The 22,555-nt window shown below is 42.1% G+C and overlaps 1 protein-coding gene across 2 annotated transcripts in view; it reads left to right on the top strand.

Moving 5' to 3' along the window:
* The window catches only part of LOC144714938 (Tetratricopeptide repeat (TPR)-like superfamily protein), a 24,586-nt gene extending 2,562 nt beyond the window's left edge, over positions 1-22,024 (top strand). Inside the window, exons 2-14 of one of the 2 annotated variants that reach the window (XM_078589752.1) lie at positions 3,793-3,894; positions 12,121-12,190; positions 14,351-14,464; positions 16,000-16,083; positions 17,140-17,190; positions 19,193-19,222; positions 19,348-19,410; positions 19,516-19,581; positions 19,723-19,851; positions 20,401-20,436; positions 20,576-20,695; positions 20,981-21,169; positions 21,759-22,024. In XM_078589752.1, the coding sequence (XP_078445878.1) occupies positions 3,793-3,894; positions 12,121-12,190; positions 14,351-14,464; positions 16,000-16,083; positions 17,140-17,190; positions 19,193-19,222; positions 19,348-19,410; positions 19,516-19,581; positions 19,723-19,851; positions 20,401-20,436; positions 20,576-20,695; positions 20,981-21,169; positions 21,759-21,869 (1,165 nt within the window). In that variant the 3' untranslated portion in view covers positions 21,870-22,024. Of the gene's footprint in view, positions 1-3,792; positions 3,895-12,120; positions 12,191-14,350; positions 14,465-15,999; positions 16,084-17,139; positions 17,191-19,192; positions 19,223-19,347; positions 19,411-19,515; positions 19,582-19,722; positions 19,852-20,400; positions 20,437-20,575; positions 20,696-20,980; positions 21,170-21,758 lie in introns of those variants that run through there. The other variant, XM_078589753.1, reaches the window with a different exon arrangement.
* Positions 22,025-22,555: the final 531 nt, after the last annotated feature.

Below are 22,555 nucleotides of genomic sequence, written 5' to 3'. Positions count from 1 at the left end.
CAGACAGCTTCATTTCCTTCATCAGGAGATGGTTCAGCCTCTGTCCCTCAAGAATAAGCTTAATGTGTTTGCTTTGGTGTAAAAGATTGAAGCCAGTATACTTTGTTGACTCAGAGATGCGTGACGCACCTACAACGCCCCTACTTGGCCTTGCTGAGTATATTGAGCAGCATTGTTTACTGCATCCATCTCTGAAAGAACAAATGTCTGACGCCTGTCTCTCGACAGTCCGACAGCATCCCCACAGGAGTCCTTTTCTGCATTGTGTTTCCCCTGAAAAGTTGAGGAACAAACCATACCAACACTTGTTGGTTGACTGCTTTTTGGCACACCAGATGCTGCGAAAGCCTGCACTCGTTGAGGAGGTTCTCCCTCTTGGCGGCTTTTCATGCTCGTCGAGCCATGCCAGATGCTCCCTCATTTACAATCAAGGAAGTTCTCTCTCCTAGCACCATCTTATGCTCACCGTGCCGCATCAGATGCAGCTTTGGCCACAGGCTGTAGCTCCTATGAAACTCTTCTTCTTGTCCTTGTGGATCAAGCTCCCATGTGCTCTGATACCATGTCGAGAATCTCTAGTTTCCCTGACGAGCAAAACTCTTGAGGGGAGGAAGAAGAAAATGAGAAGATTCAACAATTTAATTTCTGTAAGACCTGGTTTAAATACCAGGTACTGATAAATTGTACATGGGCTAAGTGGTCTATGTGACCCAATGCACGATAACATGCTATTGGCAGTCACGATATGACACCATTGGCTGACAGCTTTTGTTTTTTTTGAAGAGAATGAGAAAAAACGCCCTTAAATGGCGGCCAACCTGTTACCATTAATGGTGAAAATTATGTATAATCAAGATACAGACATGACCAAAATGGTCCACCATTCATCTCCCTCCAACCCAAAAAGACACTAGCGCCTCAATGGTGTGATTGACGTTCTCCACTGCGCTTCATTTCAGTGCAGCCATATCGCCCATAGTACGGCAAGTAGCCTCTCCCATTCCAGCCTGCTCCGGTACCTACCATCCATGACTGAAGTCCAAAATGCCTCATCGGAGGAGATATTCACCCTTGGTATCTGCTGCGATGTCCATACTCCTTGCGAACTGACACGTGAAGAATATGTGGGAGCAATCTTCATCGCCATGGGCGCACATGGGACACTTGATGGAAGCCATCGGGTTCCACCTCCTCCGAAAGAGCCGTGTGACCATTCTTCGTTGTCTCAGTAGCCAGCAGAAGAACCATACTTTGAGAGGAAATTTTTGCCTCATCAACGTGGAGCATGAGTTGTTGATTGCTGAATCGCCCCCCGCTTCCCCTCGGATCTTCAAATATGCGTCCTTCACCAAGAAAGCGGCGGCCCTCGCCACACCAGCCATCTCGATATACATTTGATGGTTTGATAGGTAGAAGGACCTCTTGTAGCCCCATCAGTTTCTTGAACCGTAGCTCTGATAATGCCCCATTCATGATAGGGACCCAAGCTCCGTCCCAGCATTTGCGGACGGTGGCATTTGGGTTCCTCGCTAAAGCAAAAAATCTTGGATATTTCAACTTCATGACGCCTTGATTGGACCAATTATCAGTCCAGAATCGAAAACCTGCCTGTCCCCCAACCTGGGGTCAAAGAACTCACGGATGTGGGGTATGCTTTGATGCAGACTGCTCCAAAAGGGAGACTCCCCCCAAACTTTAGCCCACCTTCTCCCCCAATCAGTCTCTGAGCCATATCTGTCCCTAAGGACATCGAAGACTAGACCCTCTGCTGATGCCACAATCCTTTCCACCCATTTGGTTAGCAGTGCCAGATTCATGGAGTCCATGTGGAGCAGCCCCAGCCCTCCTTGCTTCACTGGCCTGCATACCTCTTCCCACGCTACCGGGGGTACCCCTTTGTGGCCATCCTCTCCAATGCCTCCCCAAAGAAACCTCCTCATCAGTCCCTCTAGGCGCTTTGCCATGACTGATGGTATTTTAAATACAGATAGGTAGAATATTGGGATCGATGAGAGCACTAATCTCAGTAGTACCAAGCATCCCCCTTTTGATTGCACTTTGGTCTGCCAGCCCTCCAACCGCCTCTCCACCTTCTTGATCACTGCCTGCCATTCTGTGGTTAAAATATGTCTCCTCGTCAGGGGAAGGCCTAGATAGCTCATCGGTAGAGAACCGCGAGGTGCGCCTAGCGCGTTGGCGCATTGAGCTTCTTACACTGGAGTGTGTCCAAAGCCCACAAATGCCAACTTGGCTCGGTTGAGACGTAACCCCGAATAGTCAGCGAATATATCTAACAATGTAGATAGAGTGTGAGCTTTCGTCACGGATCCTTCCATGAAAAATGTTGTGTCGTCCGCATACTGAAGTAGTGAAATGCCCCTGGGTAGCTCGCTGTCTAGAAGCCCCTTAATAAACCTTGTTCGCACGCCTTAAGGGTACAGTTGGCCAAGGTGTCCACTGCCAGGACAAATAGTAACTGGGCTAACGGGCAACCCTGCCTGACGCCCCTCTGTGGATTGATCCATCCCCCTTCTGCCCGACCATTGACCAGAGCCGAGAATGTGTGGGACGTAACACAACGTCGTACTCAGGCCACCCATTCCTCGGGAAAGCCCCGCTTTCGCAAAACGGACCATAGGAATCTCCAATCGAGCGAATCATAAGTTTTGGCGTAGTTGACCTTCCAAATAAAGCCCCTTGTCCCATTTCTCTTCCATGTTGATACAATCTCTCCTAATAGGACCATTTCAATCCGGGAATGAATGTGGATTGAAATGGTCATATTAGGCCCCCAATTACGTTCCGCAACCTGTTAGTCAGCACCTTGGCAATAATGAGGTATATCGAGTTCGATAGGTCAACAGGTCTAAATCCCCCACGCTCCCTGCATCACGGTCGTTTGGGCAACTAAAATAGGTGTGACCGGTTGAGCCGTTCCAAGCCAGAGTTGCCTTGTCAGAACTCATCCAAGGTATCCATCACCTTGGATCCCACAGTATCCCAGAATTTGTTGAAGAAGAATACTGGGAAACTGTCAGGGCCTGGTGATCCCCCCCATTTAATACTTGGATAGCGGCCCACACCTCTTCCACGAGAAATGGCTTCACTAACTCTTCTTGTTGTTCCTGTGTCGCTTTGGATGCACTTCTTCCGCTCCATCTCCTTTGGTTCCGAGCCCCCTGCTTGGTTATCTCTGTGAAATGATTTGCGAGTGCTCCTCCAACAGCTTGTGTCCCCACGAATTCTCGGCCCCCTACTTGCACTTGTAGTATATGGTTTTGTTAATTTCGTAGTATATGGCTTAGTATATGGCTGACAGCTTTTGTTAATTTGATGTGGTAGAAAGCATGGTTGAAATAGACCAAACTATTACAAGCCATTCTTGATAATCTAATCATTGCCGTGTCCTCCTCGATGTTCTTCCTTTTTAAGGCATACAGCTATCCATTGGGAAGTCGTTTGAAATATTCTTCATATTAACATTATGAGATTCTTTCTTTTGATTGCTGTTATGATCATCATTCGATGATTGTTGTTGTCATTGAGATGTAGTTGCTATCTTACCGTCTTTTTGTTTACAATGCTCCCAAAACAAAAGAATGAGCTCTGTACAGTTTGTAAACTGTGGTCTATTTACAACCTTGCAACAGACTTGAAGTAGTGTCTTCATAATCATATTTTCAGATAAAGTAGACTCTGTCTAGCTTTTATTTTTTTTCAATCAGCTTTAAAGTAGGTTGCATATTTTTAAATAACTTAATTTTTTCATAATCTTTTGGTTTTTTCTATCAGTTCTGGTCATGGTGATGCTGCGATGGACTTGATCAGCAATGTTTCCAGTGTAAATGAAGAAGGCCGCTCTCGTCAACGAATACTTACTTTTGCTGCTAGGAGGTAACTATATATTGTTGCATTCCTATCTTGTGGTTGTGATTTGTTTAGTTTTGCTCTTAATATTAACTGGTCTTGTATTCCTTTCAAAAATAAAAAAAGTTGCTGGTTATGTAATTTCTGGTAACCTTTTAAGCAGATTGGATCATCTGATCAAGTTAATCTTTAAGTGGGAGTTATTGTTTTCCATCAGGCTGGCCAATAAAATACAATAGGTTAGGCATTTTTAAGCCTTCAGTTCTCGCATATCTCTCAGACCAACAACATTTGAGAAACTTATTTTGTGTTGGTTTGGTCCCTGTGTTTCTTGAAAGGGTATGACAATGGTTTAACTCTGTGCGCATCAATCATATTCTACCTCTTTTTAGGGCTTAATGAGTGGTGCCTGTGAGTAATAATGTTGGTTTTATGTACAAATTCTACCTAGTTATATCTCTGTGTGTCTATGGACCTTTTGCCTTATAGAAATCTCTGTTTATAAATATGAACCTTGTCAAACACCAACTGTTCAAAGTCTTCTTCTATATCCCTTGGATGCTTTTCTCTGGTGGCAGCAGTCAAGCTTCTAACGGCTAGGATTTGGAATGAACAGAATGCCTTTCATAATCGCTGGATTAACATGGCAGCTAATATCATAGTTTGGTGGGCCCATTCATTAATTCAAAAAAAACATTGTTTGGTGGGGCCTACTTAAAACGTGACTTATTCCTAGAAAAGTCACGTGATGCAGAGTCATGTGGGTCACTTATAACTGTGGCCCCTATACACTAAATAAAGAAATAAAAGCAACATGGGCCACTTATAACATGTGGCCCGTTTACAACCAAATAGTAGAATGATAAGAAAGAACATATGGTATGGACCCGTGAGCCACCTAAGGGGGTGGATATCTCATCAGAGGAGGCATTTTGGGACTCCATACAAAGTGGAGCACCTAGGGGGCGAGGGGCAGGTTCGACCCTTTGCAGTGCTATGGGCACTATGGCTGAACAGGAATGAAGTCATCTTCAACAAGCGGGAAGCATCCATGGACATGGTGATTTTTTTTTGAAAACATATGAGGTGGTTACCCGAACAAATTGGTAACCACCTGACAAGTACATGGTTCGAGCCCTAGGGCTCTATTACATGTGTTGAACCAAGAAACAGGTTTGAGGAAGAGAAAACCAACTTGATTAAAGATAAGAGGGGATTGCAAGAGTTTATATAGGGGAGCCCTAATGGGCTAGTTAAGAATGTCCCATATGGGACTATTAGTTACAAAAAGAACTTAAGTGTCAACACTCCCCCTCAAGCTGGAGCGTGGATGTTTTCCACACCTAGCTTGCCACAAAGCTCCTGAAAACTAGGGGCATGGAGCCCTTTGGTGAAGATGTCTGCGATCTGATCTGCTGAAGGCACATACGGCAGGCAGAATTTTCCTGACTCCAGTTTCTCTTTTATGAAGTGTCGATCAATCTCTATGTGCTTCGTGCGGTCATGCTGGACTGGATCATGGACAATGCTGATGGCCGACTTGTTGTCGCAGTACAGCTGGACGGGAGAGGAAACCGGACAACGTAGCTCACGTAGGATCTTTGTGATCCAAAGTGCCTCACAGAGACCATGTGCGAGCGCACGAAACTCCTCTTCGGCACTGGATCGAGAAACCACCTTCTGCTTCTTACTCCTCCATGTAATAAGATTGCCGCCCAAGAAGGTGCAATATCCTGAGGTAGACCGACGATCAACAATGGACCCTGCGTAATCCGCATCGGTATATACCTCTAGGCGAAGACCACTGTGGCGGCAGAACAAAAGTCCACGACCAACTGTGCCCTTTAAGAACCGAAGAAGTCGATGAGCAGCGTGAAGATGACTCATGCGAGGAGTCTGCATGAACTGACTGAGAACCCCCACAGAATATGCAATATCAGGTCGCGTGTGGGTGAGGTAGATTAGCTTGCCCACAAGTCGTCGGTACTGTCCAGGCTCTGCAGGATCTTCATTCTCAGTGGCGCCAAGGCGGTGATTAGCGTCAATAGGTGTAGTAATGGGCCTGGAATCCTCCTTTCCAAGCTCATGAAGAAGATCCACCGTGTACTTCCGCTGACAAATGAAAATCCCGACAGAAGAGTATGCAACTTCAATGCCAAGAAAATACCTCAACGGGCCAAGGTGGTGAATAGCAAATCCCGACGATAGATAGGCCGCCAGTTGTGTAATAGCCTCCGTAGCATCACCCGTAATAATGATGTCATCCACGTAGACCAGAAGGATAGTGACTCCCCCTGACGTGGAATGATGGTAGAAGAGGGTGTGATCCCCATTGCACTGGTGATATCCAAGACGCCTCATGGCCGTAGTGAAACGGCCAAACCAAGCGCGAGGAGATTGTTTCAAGCCATATAGTGCCTTCTTCAAGCGGCAAACAACCGAGGAAGGAGGGGACCAAGGAGGCATACCCAGGAGGAAGAGCCATATAGATTTCCTCAGTCAAGTCGCCATGAAGAAAGGCATTCTTGACGTCATATTGGTGCAATACCCAGCCACGGTCTGCAGCAAGAGCCAGGAGAATGCGGACAGTGTTCAGCTTGGCCACTGGAGCAAATGTCTCCTGATAATCGACGCCATATTTCTGCGTAAAGCCTTTTGCAACAAGGTGTGCCTTATGCCTCTCAATTGTGCCATCGGAGTTTTGCTTTTCAGCATAGACCCAACGGCTATCAACCAAGTGCTTGCCCGGTGGGAGAGGAACAAGATCCCACGTATCATTTAGGGCAAGAGCTTGAAGCTCCTCCTCCATAGCCCGGCGCCAATGAGGCAAGGATAAGGCAACGTCCACTGTCTTCGGAAGGGAGATGGAGTCAATGGAGGTAAGCAGTGCATGGTATGGTTTGGAGAGACGATGGAAGGAAACGTAATTAGTTAACGGATATAAAGGAGGAGAGCGGGAAGGAGGCACAAGGGCCGAGGAAGATTCCGGTGGAGTGTCTTGGGAGGTAGAGGATGAAGCATGAGTGCGGCGAGAGATATAGGTGAGGCCATAGCGTTTTTCCGGAGGGCAGCGTGGTAGATTCGTAGGAACACCCGGAGGAGGAACAGGAGGAGGAAGTGGATGAGGAGTAGAAGAAGGTGGTTGGGGAGAAGAGGGTTGTGGAGAAAGATCCACGGCTGTTGCATGAGAATCCGGAGGAGATTCGGATGGCTCTTCAATGGGAATTGACGCGGTGCCAGGGAAGGGCAGGGACGATGGTGCGGCTGGAGGTGAAGGGGCCGGGGAGGAAGACTGGACTGTCGTAGAAGTGACTGAGGAGGAAAGAGGAGGGAGGATAAGGAACTCGAGCGGGTCCGGCTGAGGAGGTAAAGAAGGTGGTACCGTGGAGGAGGGATAGTAAGGAGCAAACGGCTTCTCCCCACAATTGGTCACGAGACGCCGAGAGGGAAACAGCAGCCGCAACAACAGCAAGAGAAGAGGAAGAAGGTCGAACAAGATAGAGCCCCTCACGCTCCTCAGCAAGTGAAATCGTCTCCCCCGACACCTTGTCACGATAAAAACAGGAATTTGGCGAAAAGGTGAGATCATGGTTTAGATCACGAACAAGTCAGGATAGAGATAGAAGATGATGAGCAAGACGAGGAACATGAAGAACGTGCGAAAGTTTCATAGAAGGGGAAAGAGTAACACGACCAACACCCGCGACTGTGAGAAGATCTCCAGAGGCGGTTTTGACTTTGGAATGACTAGAAACGGGTTCATTGGTTGAAAAAGCTCGAGGATTAGGAGTCATATGAGCGGTGGCACCGGAATCAAGAAGCCAAGTGGAAGATGACGAAGGAAAATTTCTGGAAGTCAAGGTTGGAGAGGCAAGAGCGGTGGACGTACCTGCGTGAGCTAAAGAACACGAGCCCACGATGGGAGGATCAAGAAGACGTCGAAGACGCTCCATTTCCTCAGGAGTGAAGCTAGGAGATGAGGAGGCATTGGCCGGAAGCAGAGTAAACGGCATAGGCACTTGTCCTGGATTCGGCACGCTCGGTGAGCTGGCAGGAGGGGCAGCGGCAGCAAGGTGACTCTGTTGAGTCCGCTTCCGTTGGAGCTTGAAGCAGGTTTCCTTTGAGTGACCCCTCTTCTTGCAATAATTGCAGAAGAGTGTGGGATCGCCCTTGGGAGACTCCTCCGAGCGAGATGAAGTCCCTCGAGCGGAAGATTCGGTGATGAAGCATGAGTAGCCGCGGCCGGTGTAGCCGCAAACGCCGAGGCGAGGGAAGGTGCCTGCTGAAATCGAGACTCCTCAATCCGTACACTCCGGAGTGCATCTTGGTAGGTAAGCATCTTCTCCCGATGAATAAGCTGGCCACGTAGTGATTCATATTCCGGGTTGAGACCCATCAGGAATTGAAACACACGAAGCTGTAGCACATACCCCCGCTCCACCGAATCCACCTCCGGTGGCATGTAATGGTCGATCTCATTCCATAAAGAGGTGAGTTTGTTACTGTACTCCAATACCGTCCGATCTCCTTGACGAAGGTTAGCAGCCCGATGCACCAATTCATACAAAATGGCAATGTTGTTCCTCTTAGAGTGGCTGTTGAGGGCGGCTTCCCAGATGGCTCGAGCACTCGCCAAAGACAGAAACTCCCCCTTAATATTAGGGGCGATACTGTCAAGTAGCCAGCGCTGAACGACTCCTTCAACGTCAAGCCAATCATAGTATGCTAGGTCCGTCACCGGTGGTCCGTCTTCCGTTAAATGACGCATTAGTCGTCCTTTTAGAGTGATCTGCACGTACTGTCGCCATTGAAGGAGGTTGAAGCCGGTGAAAATTCCATCGGGCGGCATCTTGGGCAAAGTAAATGGTGCTGGACCGGTGAGACGAGTCGATGCAGCCGCTGTCGGAGGCACAGGAGAATGCACCGGAGTCATCCCAGATGTCTGAGAGGCAGAGGTCTGTTCTTCAGACATCGGACAGCACGGATCGAGGCGCCGGAGAACCCGAATGAACTAGGTCACCCGTGCGAGGCAACCGTGCGGGGAGAGGCGGCTGTGTGCAGAGTGGAGACGGCCGCGCGCAGAGAGGCTACTCCGCACGAAGAAGGGCGCACGAAGAAGGTACCTCAACAGCCGCACGAAGAAGAACGGCTGCGCGAGAGAGAGAATCCGGGCGCGAAGAGCCGGTCGGTCGGTAGGTCGGTCGGTCGGTCCGCGAGAGAGAGAGAGAGAGAGAGAGAGCCGAGGACGAGGACGACGACGAGCCGAGGACGTTGAAGGAGAGAGCCGAGGACGAGGACGACGACGAGCCGAGGACGTTGAAGGAGAGAGCCGAGGACGAGGACGACGACGAGCCGAGGACGTTGAAGGAGAGAGCCGAGGACGAGGACGACGACGAGCCGAGGACGTTGAAGGAGAGAGCCGAGGACGAGGTCGACGACGAGGACGAGTCCGAAATCTAGGGTTTCGGCTCTGATACCATGTTGAACCAAGAAACAGGTTTGAGGAAGAGAAAACCAACTTGATTAAAGATAAGAGGGGATTACAAGAGTTTATATAGGGGAGCCCTAATGGGCTAGTTAAGAATGTCCCATATGGGACTATTAGTTACAAAAAGAACTTAAGTGTCAACAACATGTATACATTTTCCTCTTCCCTCTTCATCCCTGTCACGAGGAAAACCATGATGCTATGAGATCTTCTATCTCATGGGCGAGCCTGTCTGTAGAGGCCTTCCCCCCTCGGAAGATCACCTCATTTCTGTGTAGCCAGATTCCACGGACATAGTGATACAAACAGCTGCGGGCTTTACTGCTGCATGGTGTAAAAGCCCAAGGCCAAGGGCAAGGCCCTGGCCGGCCTTTTAAGCCCTATATGTACTTATATCTCTGTGTGTCTATGGACCTTTTATCTCACTGGGAGGGTCACCGACTCTGTGTGATCTCCCCTATCTTTTTGTCAAAAAAAAATACCATCTTTAACAGATCCAGATGCTAAACTCAAATACAGTGGGATATGGACAGGGAGCAGAGGGATGAATAGAATAAAGAACTATCTTATGTCATCTTGGACTTCGGCCCTTTGAAATGTTTCTGTCTTTTCTAAAAACCATTGATTAATCGAGCTTATTTGTGATGTGTCAATGTGATATGAATCTTCCTAACGTATACAAGAGGAGGAATAAATCGATATTGATATTGCAAAACGACAGTTATGACAGAAGGAGAAATAAATCGTTAGAATCCTCCTGGGCATCAAAACAACATAACAACCCAACGGAAGTATCTGAAGAGGCATTCGCAATTGAGGCACTCCTTCATGAAGAATCCAGGGGGCACGTCCAACAGATACCACCCTTGGAGATGTTCGAAGAAGGCTACTGAAGTATAACTGTCTACATTAGGATAGTATAAATATGTGTAAAATATGTATGTATGGTAGGAAAAAGACTCTCCAGAGGTAGTGGGAGAATTTCCTAAGGCTCTTAAGAGATCCTTAAGAGATTGGAAGGCGAAGTCATCGTCTTGTAAGATCGCTCCTGTAACGAGGGTTCGTACATTTGTACTTGTGACTGTGTTAAATATATTGTTATTGTTCGTTGTTCTAGTCTTAATTGTGCCATTCTGAGAGGACTGTATCACAATGTGCTAAGAATACAAAAAATTTCCTTTTTGTTCTTAAAGACGCTTGGGGCACCTTATCAATCATCACCATTATTAGGAGCCAGATGGTTCATTATATCAGTTGATGGCTGCACAAGACTTACTTGGGTATACTTCTTTAGTGTGAGTCAGAAGGTACCAAGGTTACCCAGAGTTTTTTTTCCATCATCAAGACTGAATTTAAAACTCCTGTCAGGAGATGCGCATCTGATAATGCCAAGGACCACTCCAATTATACCATCGCAGCATGATTTAAGGGTCAGGAGTTATTATTTTTTGAATAAGATAAGGAGGACCACCCGAATTCGATGATCCACTTGATGCTATTATATTATACAAACAGTCCATACACATTGTTACCAATTTGGTTCTGCCCTCACCTGCCTCCAAACTAGTTGGACATTAGTGTATTCACGTCGTGGATTACAATATCCATTGAGACTGTCCTTTCCCCTAAACACCGGCTTACTGTGATGAAGCCAGATTTCCAGAGCACCGCGAGAAGCCTCTCCCAGTCCATCTTGCTCTGGTATTTGCCAGCCCTGACAGAGTCCCAGAAGGCCTCGTTGGAGGCGGGCGATAGACCGGACGGGACGGGAGGGCAAGATCTGGGTTCGGAGGAGTTTTGGTCCTTTATATCACGAGCGGGCATGCAAGAAATGGGGCCGATGAATTGTGTCTACACATGGAGAAGTACGAGGGGACCTAATACTCTCTCCCGGTTGGACAGGTTTCTCTTAGCCATGTGGTGCTGATTGTTGAGTCGTCCGCCAACCCCCCTCTGATCTTCTTGTAAGCATCCCATACCAAAAATGTCTCAACTCCACTACGATGAGCTCCTCCCTCCGGTCGCTGTAGAGATTGCCGTCAGCTGCCTCGGCCTTCCGACTAACAGTCGACCTGACTTTAAAGAATTGACAAAAGATAGCCCTTCCTGGTTAGCTGCCCCTTATTTATAGGGAGTGGCTCTTTCCGCCTTATTTAGTCCACAATAGGGTCAACACATAAGATCGATAGGGCGTTGACCAGTCCTATGCCTATTCCTTCTCTTGTATTTCTTGGCATAGAACCTATAAGTGACCAAGGGTTAATGAGTTCGTATCAAAAGCCCTAGTTTGTTTGCTTGATATCTCCTTGCTTGAAATAATCACCATGATCTTACTGCGTGTTCCATGTTACAGCTCTGTTTGGGTACGGGTAATGCCAGATTTCCATAACCAGGTCTCCGAAACAAATGATGTTTGGCATATTCATTGATGATCCTTCAGATTTTATCAGTTCCTCGGAAAGTTTTTGATCCTTTCATTTTTTTTTTTGAATGAAAAGAGTTAAGACCACCCAAACTCGGTGGTCAACCCAATAGATCCTTTCATATTTATGTAATGTTTTTCCAGACTGACAACATGAAAAAGTTTTAAGGTACATAACAATATCTAGAAGGAGTGTAATTTGACTCAGGCGCTGGTACATAGTTTCTTTGTTTTCCAGTGATCTTTACTATCTTGATGTTTATACATTAAATGTGATATGTATGATTTGATTTGATCAAATTCCCTCGTTTATAGTCTATAATGTTGAAAAATTATGTTGTAGGTATGCTGCAAGTATAGAGACAAATCCGGACGACCACGATGCATATTACAATTGGGCACTAGTCCTTCAAGTTAAGTTTTGCTTTCCGTACCTTCTTTTGTTTCGGTGCTTTTGCTTGAATATAGTTATATTCAAGCACAATTATTTGTATTGTTTAATTTTCTGATATCCATGTAAAAGCCCCGGAATATTTTTATTGTTTAATTTTCTCTTCATCGTACTGCACAGTTAATGTAAATTTTATCGTCCAAACTTATATTTGTAAGAAGGATGTTGTTCTGCGTTTCCTTGTCTGACAGCTAAGCTTCAGAGACGCCTAGGGTTTAGAATAACCAACATTACACTTTTCATTCTATCTGAGCTGGTTTAAATACCAACCAAAACAGAAAGGGGTAGTGGACCTCACTGACATGTGACTTATTCCCATATGGAATAAGTCACTTAGAAACTGCATCAAGTGGCCCATGTATAAATGTGGCTTACGTACAAAAACTTAGGGGGTAACGAGAAAGGAGATATGTTTTCTTCGATCTGTCCTGATCACTTTTCAAAAAGAAGAAATGAGAAAGGAGTTGCGGGCCAAATATAACATGTGGTCTATTTACCCAATTAAATATATAAGACAAAAAATAACGGCAAAGATGACCCCTCTAATCAATAATTTTAATTGACCGCAGGGGAGTCTCACAATGAACAGACTGTGATACTGCTTGAAAGAAGGTCAAGTGGCTCATGGTTTGACACAGAAACTAGCTATCATGTCGTTCCAGATCAGTAAGGGATGTTTCAGTGGCTTCTGTCACCTTCCCTGAAAGTGTTCTAAGATTCATTGAGGCCCTTAATACTTCCTTCTCATTTATAATTGTCATTTCAATGCTCTGACCTGGAGCTCAGTTTTTATGGAAACTGGCCCCACTTTTCTCTTGAGCTCAGTTCATGGTTATTTTTTGCATACAGATGTATGAACTTTCCGACTGTAATCAGAAGAAATTGGTAGATGCACTCCCCAGCAGATCTCCGTGCATGGCTTTTTGGTGCTTATAATGACTCGCAAATAAGTGGCCAACATTTTTGTAAAAGCAAAAATGTATTCGGTGAAAATATGGTTGTAACTATGTTTGAAATGCAGCAAGAAAAGGTCCTGTATTTTTTATTTGCCTCATTTTCTATCTTGTAGGATCTAGGATCTAACATAGTAATAAGATACTTTTATCAAATAATCACTACTTTTGAATAACTTTCAAGAAAATGTGTCCATTCCTCACAATGTATATCTAGTGACCCGAGTAGGAGAATGTCTTTGTGCAATACGATCACCACAATTAAAGACAAGATGAGCAACGGAGAATCTGGTTGGATTTCCCCATTCTCTAGTCAGCAGGATGGCCCTGCTGCTCCAGTCCTCCGTTCCTCTGCAACCACCAACTTCTGGGAGTTCTTGAAGAAAATAACTAATGACCTCTTTGCACCCATTCCATCTTTTTTAGGTTCTCCAGATGTGCTCTTTTGGGAGCACATTTTCTGTAACTGATTCATCTTGCATTTCTGCCTTCTTTGGTAAGACCTTGTAAAGAATGTATCACATAGCAGTTTAAGTGCTGAGAGAAATAGGGATTGAAGAACTAAAGATTCATGAAAAATGCTGGAGGAATGAGAAAACAAGAGTCAAACAAGATATTACGCGAGGAGCCTGCTACCTTGGAGCTAAAAGAGATAGAATGATAAAAGCCTTGGAGTCTTACATTGCAGGGTGACATATTTCCTATTTATTCAAGGATGACAACCCTGAGTTCAAAACATTAAGCCCCACGATGGGCAACATTATTACTTACTAGCCTCTGCTTTGAACAATCACAATGGATTTTTTCTCGTTCGAAAAGTTAGTTGTATTTGAAATTGCCTTTAATTCATATGATTCTTTGCTTAGAATCTGATTACATGTTGTTGCTGCTCTCATGTGTTCCCCGATTGAATGATCGGTTATCTTGTGGGTGTCCTTTTTCCCGAGAGCTCCATCTGTGCCATGGTCTTTCATTCCATTGTTCTTACCCGCCGCTACTCATCAATATAACTTGAATAATACTTCTCCCATAAACTTGTTTTGTAATTGCACACATTTTCGATAGATGTGTTTCTCCTCCCATCGACTTCTAATGCTTTCGTTGGATGATTGGAGATTTTTATTTGTTCAGAGAAACACAAGAAATCTTATGTTGTTCTTCGTTTGCAGGAAAGTGCTGATAATGTTTCTCCAGATTCTGATTCAACGGCCAAGGATCAACTACTTGAAGAGGCTTGCAAGAAATATGATGAGGCCACTAGACTTTGTCCTTCTCTTCAGGATGTATGTTCTATGCTTATTTTCATATTTCGCGTCTGCCATCTTTTCTCTGAGTCACCATTATGACTGAATTGTATATTTCTAAAATATGGTTAGATTTTGCACCCATTTCCCATCATTTACGAACCGTGCATAAATTGTTATGCAGAAAATCTGTTTTAATTCTTTTTTGAAATAATCTGTTTTATCTTTTAATTACTCATCTGTTCTCTGCTAGTTTTAGTCTTCGTTTAGGCCCTAAGTCTTCGCATCTGTCTCAAACGTGTGATTCTAAGCAAAACGCCTGATTCTAAGTCTCAAACGCTTGTCATGTGTTTCTGCCAACATAATATGAAGCTACTTCTGTTTGACTCCCTTTCTGTTAATGTTTGAGACTGTCATCAACCTCTAAAGACGTGTTTCTTCCAACTACCTAACTTGACTGTGATAAGAACTCGGAGAGAGAGGGAGAGCGCCATAAAGATCATGGGCGGAGGAAGGTAGGCAGCGGGAAGAACATTGCTGGAGAAGGAGATATGAGAACCATCCACTTCCATTTACTTCTTTGCTGTCTTCCTAAAGGGAGGGCTTACCTACTTAAAGAGCAATACATGCAGAGTGGAAATGATGAAAATTCCCCTAGCGGGTAAAATGGCAAGACTTCCCTAGATACAATGGAGATCGTATCAAAGTGTTGGTGATATCAGCTTCTTGGTTCCTCAACATTGTTTTTGGAAAAATGCTTGTGGTCATTTATTTTTGAAAAATTCTTGTCTTCTCAACATTCCATTAACCATTAGTTGTACTCGGGTCTAAAAAGGAAAATGGAAGAAAAAGGTGAGGGTTTTTATATTTCAAACACAATTCCAGTGGACTTGATCCTGCTGTGGCCTCAGTATCTTCCATTCTAGGCTATTTTCTGCGCTGCATAACTTGGCTTTAGTCTGAAAGTAGTTGATTCCTAGTGAAGAACCCCAATAACAATGTTTCCTTTAACGAGAATAAAATTCATTTTAGTAGTAACTGTTAATATGTCCGTTGATATTTAGAGTGTTTAATTCCAGCAGTTTTCTTCTTTGTTGGTAACCTTGTCATTTTGAATCTTTCATCTAAAGATGGAGCCAAAAGAAAGGGGATTGGGACAGCTCCTCACACGGTGCTCTAACTTCTAGCTTTCTGATATTATCTGATAGGTTGCCCTTGCTCTGTAGATATTATCTGTCTCCTCGGAGATATGATTAGAAACTTATGAACAAATCAGATCAGCGATCCTGGATAACAGAGAAACAGCATACCTTCCGATAACATTCATCTTGCTTTATTTGATGCCTTCCTATTTCTTCTCTTACTAATTTGGTCTCCGCTCCTCTCGGAGATGTGATTCATTCTTTTCCTTTTTATCTTTCGTGCATCCTTCGTAATCTTTCGCTTCATTGTCTCACTGTCCTATTTTCATATTTCTGGTGCCTTTATGATTAAATTTTTTTTTCTCTATAAAGAGTAAAATCCGTAGTTGATTTTTCAATGCTAACCCTGAGTTCTTAATTTTTATTTATTAGGCATTCTACAATTGGGCCATCGCAATATCCGACCGGGCTAAAATACGGGGTCGAACAAAGGAAGCAGAGGAATTATGGAGAGAGGTGAAGTACTTGTTTCCTACTTGTAGACTGTCTATGGATTCAAACTCTTCTGTGCCTCTGCATTCCCTGTTATGGGAGGAAAAAGAGTTTAAGGACTACTAGGGGTCAAATTTTCTTCAATGTTTGGTAGATATTAAAGTAAATTCATAATCAAAAGGTGAAATTGTGGGACAAATTCATTATCAAAAGGTGTGCTTCGATGATTAAATTTTCGTTCTAATTGCCTACCTATCTAGCAACACTCATATAAGACAATGTGTCAATTAGTTTGGCTCACAGTGGCATCTTATGATGATTAAAGTGAGCATGTTTTCTCTGGGAGGTTCGGATGCCTATCCAAAACTATCACTTCATTTTTCACGTTTTTCAAGATTTTATGCGAACTTGAATTTCACTCTCCGTAATTATTTTCTTTATCATGCTTTAACTAAATCAAAGTAAGATTTGGAACAATCTGACTGCTCTTTAGCCTTTGAACATTTTTAAGCATGTTGTTCAATTTACTCATCCTAATATGATGTAGATAAGATCACCTGTCGAAGAGTATGATTTATCAAATTCAAAGAAAAATTTGTCCATCTGCTACAATCTCCAGGGGCTACCTGCACCATTCTGCCTCATGTTGGCTAGGGTTTGAACAGGAAAAAGGAATCTCCCATTAGGGTTTGGGCACTGGACTAGATACCAGGCCCATTACTGCTGGCCTGGTCCAATCACTTACATGACTTATTTTCCACGTGGGAAATAAGTTACTCAGGGGTTGGGTTAGGGTGACCCTACTTAAGTGATTTAACTCCCAAGTGGCAGTGAATCATGCAAACCTTAAAAGAAAGACATAACAGTGGGCCACTTATAGTACATAGCCCACTTAATCAATTATAAGAATTAAATAAAAGTGCACATGTTTCTTCAAAAATATATGACAAAAACACACTTAAAGTATGTGGTCCATTTACAAGATGGAGAGAAAGAAGTGACGAGAGAGAAGAGAAAGGATTGGGAGAGAGCGTTTGACTTAATGTGGTTTATTGTAATTGAACTGCTTCTTGTTCACAGGCTACACAAAAATATGAGAAGGCCGTTCAGCTTAATTGGAATAGCCCTCAGGTATCTATTTTCAAAGTTACTTTTTGGTTTTGTGTTCGTGTTTCTGTTTAGCTGTTATTTTGAAGAACACATTGAATGTCTATGAATGTTGTTGAGAACAACATCATGCTTAAATGGCGTCATGTTTAATAATTTAATGAACTGTTTGGGTTCATATCAGCGTACATTCGATTATTTTTCACATGATTTGTAATAATGAGCATCTATTCTCATACTGGTTTCTTTATAGAAAATAAAAAATCCTACTAGTCATTTATGTTATCTTTATTTTGATATTTTATGGGTTGATATTTTGATAATTCCTATTATGGTGCTAATGTGTAATGCTAAGCAATTTTTTTATAGCACAATGTTGATAAGATCTCTTTGGCGCCTACATGATGCTTTTTCCCTGTTTATTTCATTTGAGTAAAAATATATTTTTATATCATTTCTCTGGGAATATAACCTAGAGTATTTTCCTTATCTGACGGCGCATGTTTATGCGTCAGAAAAACTTTCATTTAAATTTGATACGAAGCTTGATGTAAGCTCTTATCGGAATTGGGGGCTAGATGAGGAGGAGAGGTTCCCAGGTAGAGAGGAGAAACATAAGTGATTTGAGAAGAGATCGATCATATGAGGCAGGGATCGACCAGAGACAAGCCGCCTGAAGACGCAGTGAGGTAGGGACAATCACGTGGAATGGGGGTCACGGTGAGAGAGCGGGGACTTAGACATAGAGAGGAGAGACAAGTGACTTACTTCATTCTTCTTGGCTGCCCTCCTAAAGGGAGGGTGACAATATTTAAAGGACATACAATATCACCCAATGAATAAAATCCCCTTGTGGGCTAGCATGACGAGACTATCCCTAGATAGGTTGAGGATCGTATCAGAATTTCACGTAGATTCTGGTGACTCATTTTATTATTTCTTGATGTAGTGTTCTTCTTGATCGGTTTTTTGACTTTTCTCACTCGATGTGCTGCAGGAATTGTTTAAGTTATTGAGTTTATTAAATAATGTAGGATTATTAAATTCTGTTTCTGTGATAATTTCATATTTCCACGTTAAGCGTGGGGATAGCAGCTTTTATAGTTTTTTTTTGAATTTAAGCAGCTTTTATAGTGCACTCCTAAGAATCATGTTCTGGAATATTCCTTTTTTCTGTTTGAATGTGGACCAATGAGGATTCTTTATATGGCTGATGCCTGCAAGTAGGTGATAGAACATGACTTAAACTGTGGTCGTGTGATTTGATCCCCATCTTACCCCATTAAGGGCAGTTTTACTAATTTTCCTTTTAGGATAGTTTACGCTAACGGAGTAGTTTGGTCATTTGCATCCATTCGACCCTTCCCCTTCCCTCCCCTTCCTAGATACAGATCATAAGTTAAAATCCGTAAGATGAGAGAGGAGAACTTGGCAGAATAGGCATCGCCGGTGAGCAACTAGCAGAGAAGACGGAGAGAACAAAATAAGGGATAGATTTTTGCTGCCCTCCTAGAGAAAGGGCTGATATGTTCTTGATCGTATTAAGGGCTAAACAAGTTTAAAATGAAAATATAGCAGAGCTAAATGACCAAAAAATCCCTGAATGGTAAGGATTTGCATCAGGAAGTTGATTCTTGAGGATTTTCTGTCAATGACAGAATAAGCTAACCAGTCAAAATACAAGATCTGAAATCGATCCACATCCCACAACATCTTTTCTCGACTGAGAATCTTGTGGCATTAATGTCTTCTTTAAAATAGACAATAATGACGCAGATTTTTTCTAAGGTCAGCCTGGCATGAAATTTTAATTTATTAAGTGCATTCATCTTCTGCAAATGCATCACGGTCTGCTCTTTCTCACTGTGGATCTGTGAAGAAAATATTCTTTTAAATCTTGCAAAATGTACGGTCTACCTCCTGTTATAATTTGTTTGGATGTTTTCCTCCAAAGTGACCTTCTGTATTATTTATTTATTTATAAGACAATGAACATTCTTGGTGTTTATAGCATTTATTATTTCAGGCACTCAACAACTGGGGACTTGCGCTACAAGTACGTATAATGCGGAGGACTCTGTTGTAAAAATTGATTAGCCTATTCTGTAGTCGGAAGAAAATTTTTTCATATCGTAAGTTGTGAATCTCTGTTATTATGATGAATGTTTGCATTTTCCTCAGGAGCTTAGTGCCATTGTTCCTATTCGTGAAAAACAGACGATTGTTAAAAGTGCAATTAGCAAGGTAAAAGATGTTAACAGATTGTCAGGAATCATTCACATTCTTTTATTTTTCTGTCGATAGGCTCCCTTTTCAAATGAATGAAAGCCTGTAATTCTAATGTTGCAGTTCCGCGCAGCGATCCAGCTACAATTTGATTTCCATCGCGCAATATATAATCTCGGCACTGTTTTGGTTAGTAATCTTTCCTCCCTGATTTGTATTTTTAGAAAATTCATGTCCAGAAAATTCATTTGCATTCTAGGAGCTCTAATTCATAAAGATCTTCTTTAAGCTTCACACATTATCTGATTTTTTATTTTTTGTATTATTCAGTATGCTTTAGCAGAGGATACATCGCGATCTGGAAGACCAGTTAATTCAAAAGATGTTTCTCCGGATGAAATTTACAGCCAGTCCGCCATCTACATTGCAGCTGCTCATGCGCTGAAGCCAACTTACTCGGTGATTTTCCTTGTTGATCTCACTTAGACTTGTGGAAAGAAGATCTGGTCCTCTTAAATATTTGCATGTAAAGGCGATAAATTTAAGATTAAAGAGTTGTGGGTCCCATAGGTCTCGGTGATTTATGATTCGATTCTTGTGAACAAGGCTTCACTTTTAAAGCAAAGTTGTGGGAAATTTCAATTTTTCTAGCATACGGGAAAGATGTTTCAGTTTCAATTTTTAAATGAAATCGGTAATTTCTTTTCTTGATTACAAGCATATCGTTCTGCTAAATAAATTTGCCTACTGATGAGTCATCCTGTTCCTATTTCATTTCCCTCCCTTTTTTTGATCGGAATTTGATAAATCCTGAACTATTTTTACCGCTCTTGATTTAACCTAAAGATGTTTATTCTCCTCTGTTTTACTGATCAGTCCGCATTCAATCTGAGAAATAGATTTTTACAAAAACCTGAGAATTTTGTTTTCCTGTTATTTTCTATGCTGAGATGCTTTTGAAATTATCCTTTCAAGAATGCAACATTTATCTTTCCCCCTATTGTGCAGGTGTATCGTAGTGCCCTGAAACTTGTCCGGTCAATGGTTAGTCAGAGAATTTTCTATTTTTCTTCCATACAAATTATTATGAATTTTCTTGTTTGAGTGAGTTTTTCTATAACCATGCTATGAAAATTCAAGTTTTACTGTACTTTTTGTATATAACTCGTGTCTCGATTGGCAGCTTCCTCTTCCTTATCTTAAGGTGGGTTATTTGAGCGCTCCCCCACTGAAGGACCCTATAGCTCCACACAAAGATTGGGAAAGATCCCAGTTCGTTTTGAATCACGAAGGTATTCAACAGGTTAGATTTTTCCTATACATGATACGCTTTATATTTTTATTTTTATATTTGAAATTATTATTTTCCCAATTATTTGGCTTTCTTCCAATAATTGACATGTATCTGTGAAAGATATATTTTTGGAAATTCATCCAATATTTTTTAACTTTTTCAGTCATCAAATCCCTGTTTTTAAAATTTTGACATTATTATTTAGCCCTGTTCTTTTAGCTTCGTTCCAATACTGGAATTGTATCAATGAATGATAAATTTTGGAAATTCATCCTATATTTGCTACTCTTTCAGGTCATCAAAGCTGAACCCAAGAATCTTTCACAAAGCCTTTCGAGAAGAATTGAAGAAAGAACAAGTAGTGATAAGGCTCTAATTAAAGTCAATGTTGCGGATATCGTTTCTGTTTCCGCATGCTCAGATCTCACCCTTCCCCCGGGTGCCGGTCTTTGTATAGATACTTTACATTCGCCTGTTTTCTTGGTAAGTACGTAACTAATTTTTATTTTTAAGATTTTGGTTTCTTTCTTTGACCACTAAAAAACTTTTGTTGTTCAACTTGGAAATCTTCCTCCTGGTTTATCTTTTCTTTTTGTCCGCCATAGAATTTTTGCTGATTCAGACTAGAAAGTTTTTAATGCGCTACAATGATTTTTGAAACTGGACCTCATGTCTAGGTTAATTACTTGTTTTATATTGTTTATTATTTATACAATTATGTCCCATATTTTTCTATAATTTTATCAACTTTCAAATCTTCCTGGCTGTCTATAGTTTGTCTTTTTCGTCCCGTAAAAATGTTTGCATATATTCTTGATTTTTTCAACCTTAACATTTTATTTAGTGAATCTGGATCTCAATTCTAGGTGATTTATTTGTCATTTTATAATTTTTTTTCTTCAACTTGCTTTTTTTTCGGGATTCTTATACCTTTGAAATTATGCATATTTTTTTTATTTCGCCAGCTCTAAGATTTTTGATGATTCAATCTATAATTTTTTAATGATTTTTGAAACTGGAACTCAACTCTTGGTGATTTACTAGTTATTTATATTTATTTTTTAAAAATCAGATTGCGGACACTTGGGACTCTCTCGATGGTTGGTTGGACGCTATCCGTCTCGTCTACACCATCTATGCACGAGGTCAGAGCGATGTTCTTGCTGGCATCATTACGGGGTAGTTGAATTTTTAAATTTTGCGCTTAAAGCTTTTCATCAAACTAATATTTCTTCAGTTCGTGGTTACTTTTATGTAGCATTTTCTTTCTCCGGAAAATATTGTTCTATGCTGCTTCATTACCATGCCCAAATAAGCAAAAGCTGAAGTTTCTTATCATGTTCAAGTATAGAAATTTATAATGGAAATGACTTGCTCTGGAAATTACTTGATTATCATGCCTGAAGAAGGACAATCTAAAACACTTTTCACTACGTTACATTTTGGTAGCATTTTCTTTCTCAGGAAATAGATTGACGGAAAGTTCGAGTTTCGAGTTCTTGAAAATAGGTTTCTGCTTTGTTTTTGTTGCATCAATCTGTAATAGAAGCGTAGAGTGAAAAATTTGAGGGAATGAGTCTCAAGAAATACATTTTCAGACATGAGTTATATCCAAAAAAAATCCGAGAAAGCTACCAAGTTCATTTCAATAATCATATGGTTATGATAAGATTTTTGACCTACCTTATCAAACCTTCATTTTCCTCCAAATTTGCTACATGACCTGAACTGATATTCATTTAACCTTGTTCAAGAAACAGAAGAACATTGCAGTCAGATGAAAGTCAAGATGCCAAACATCTTACTGCCTTATAAACTCTCAGTCAATGGCCAACTTCTCTTAGTCAAAATGTGAAATATCTTCACTTG

The sequence above is a fragment of the Wolffia australiana genome, chromosome 18 (genome assembly GCF_029677425.1).
Source record: "Wolffia australiana isolate 7733 chromosome 18, ASM2967742v1".
Lineage (NCBI taxonomy): Eukaryota > Viridiplantae > Streptophyta > Magnoliopsida > Alismatales > Araceae > Wolffia > Wolffia australiana.
This window is presented reverse-complemented; position numbering and strand designations above follow the sequence as displayed.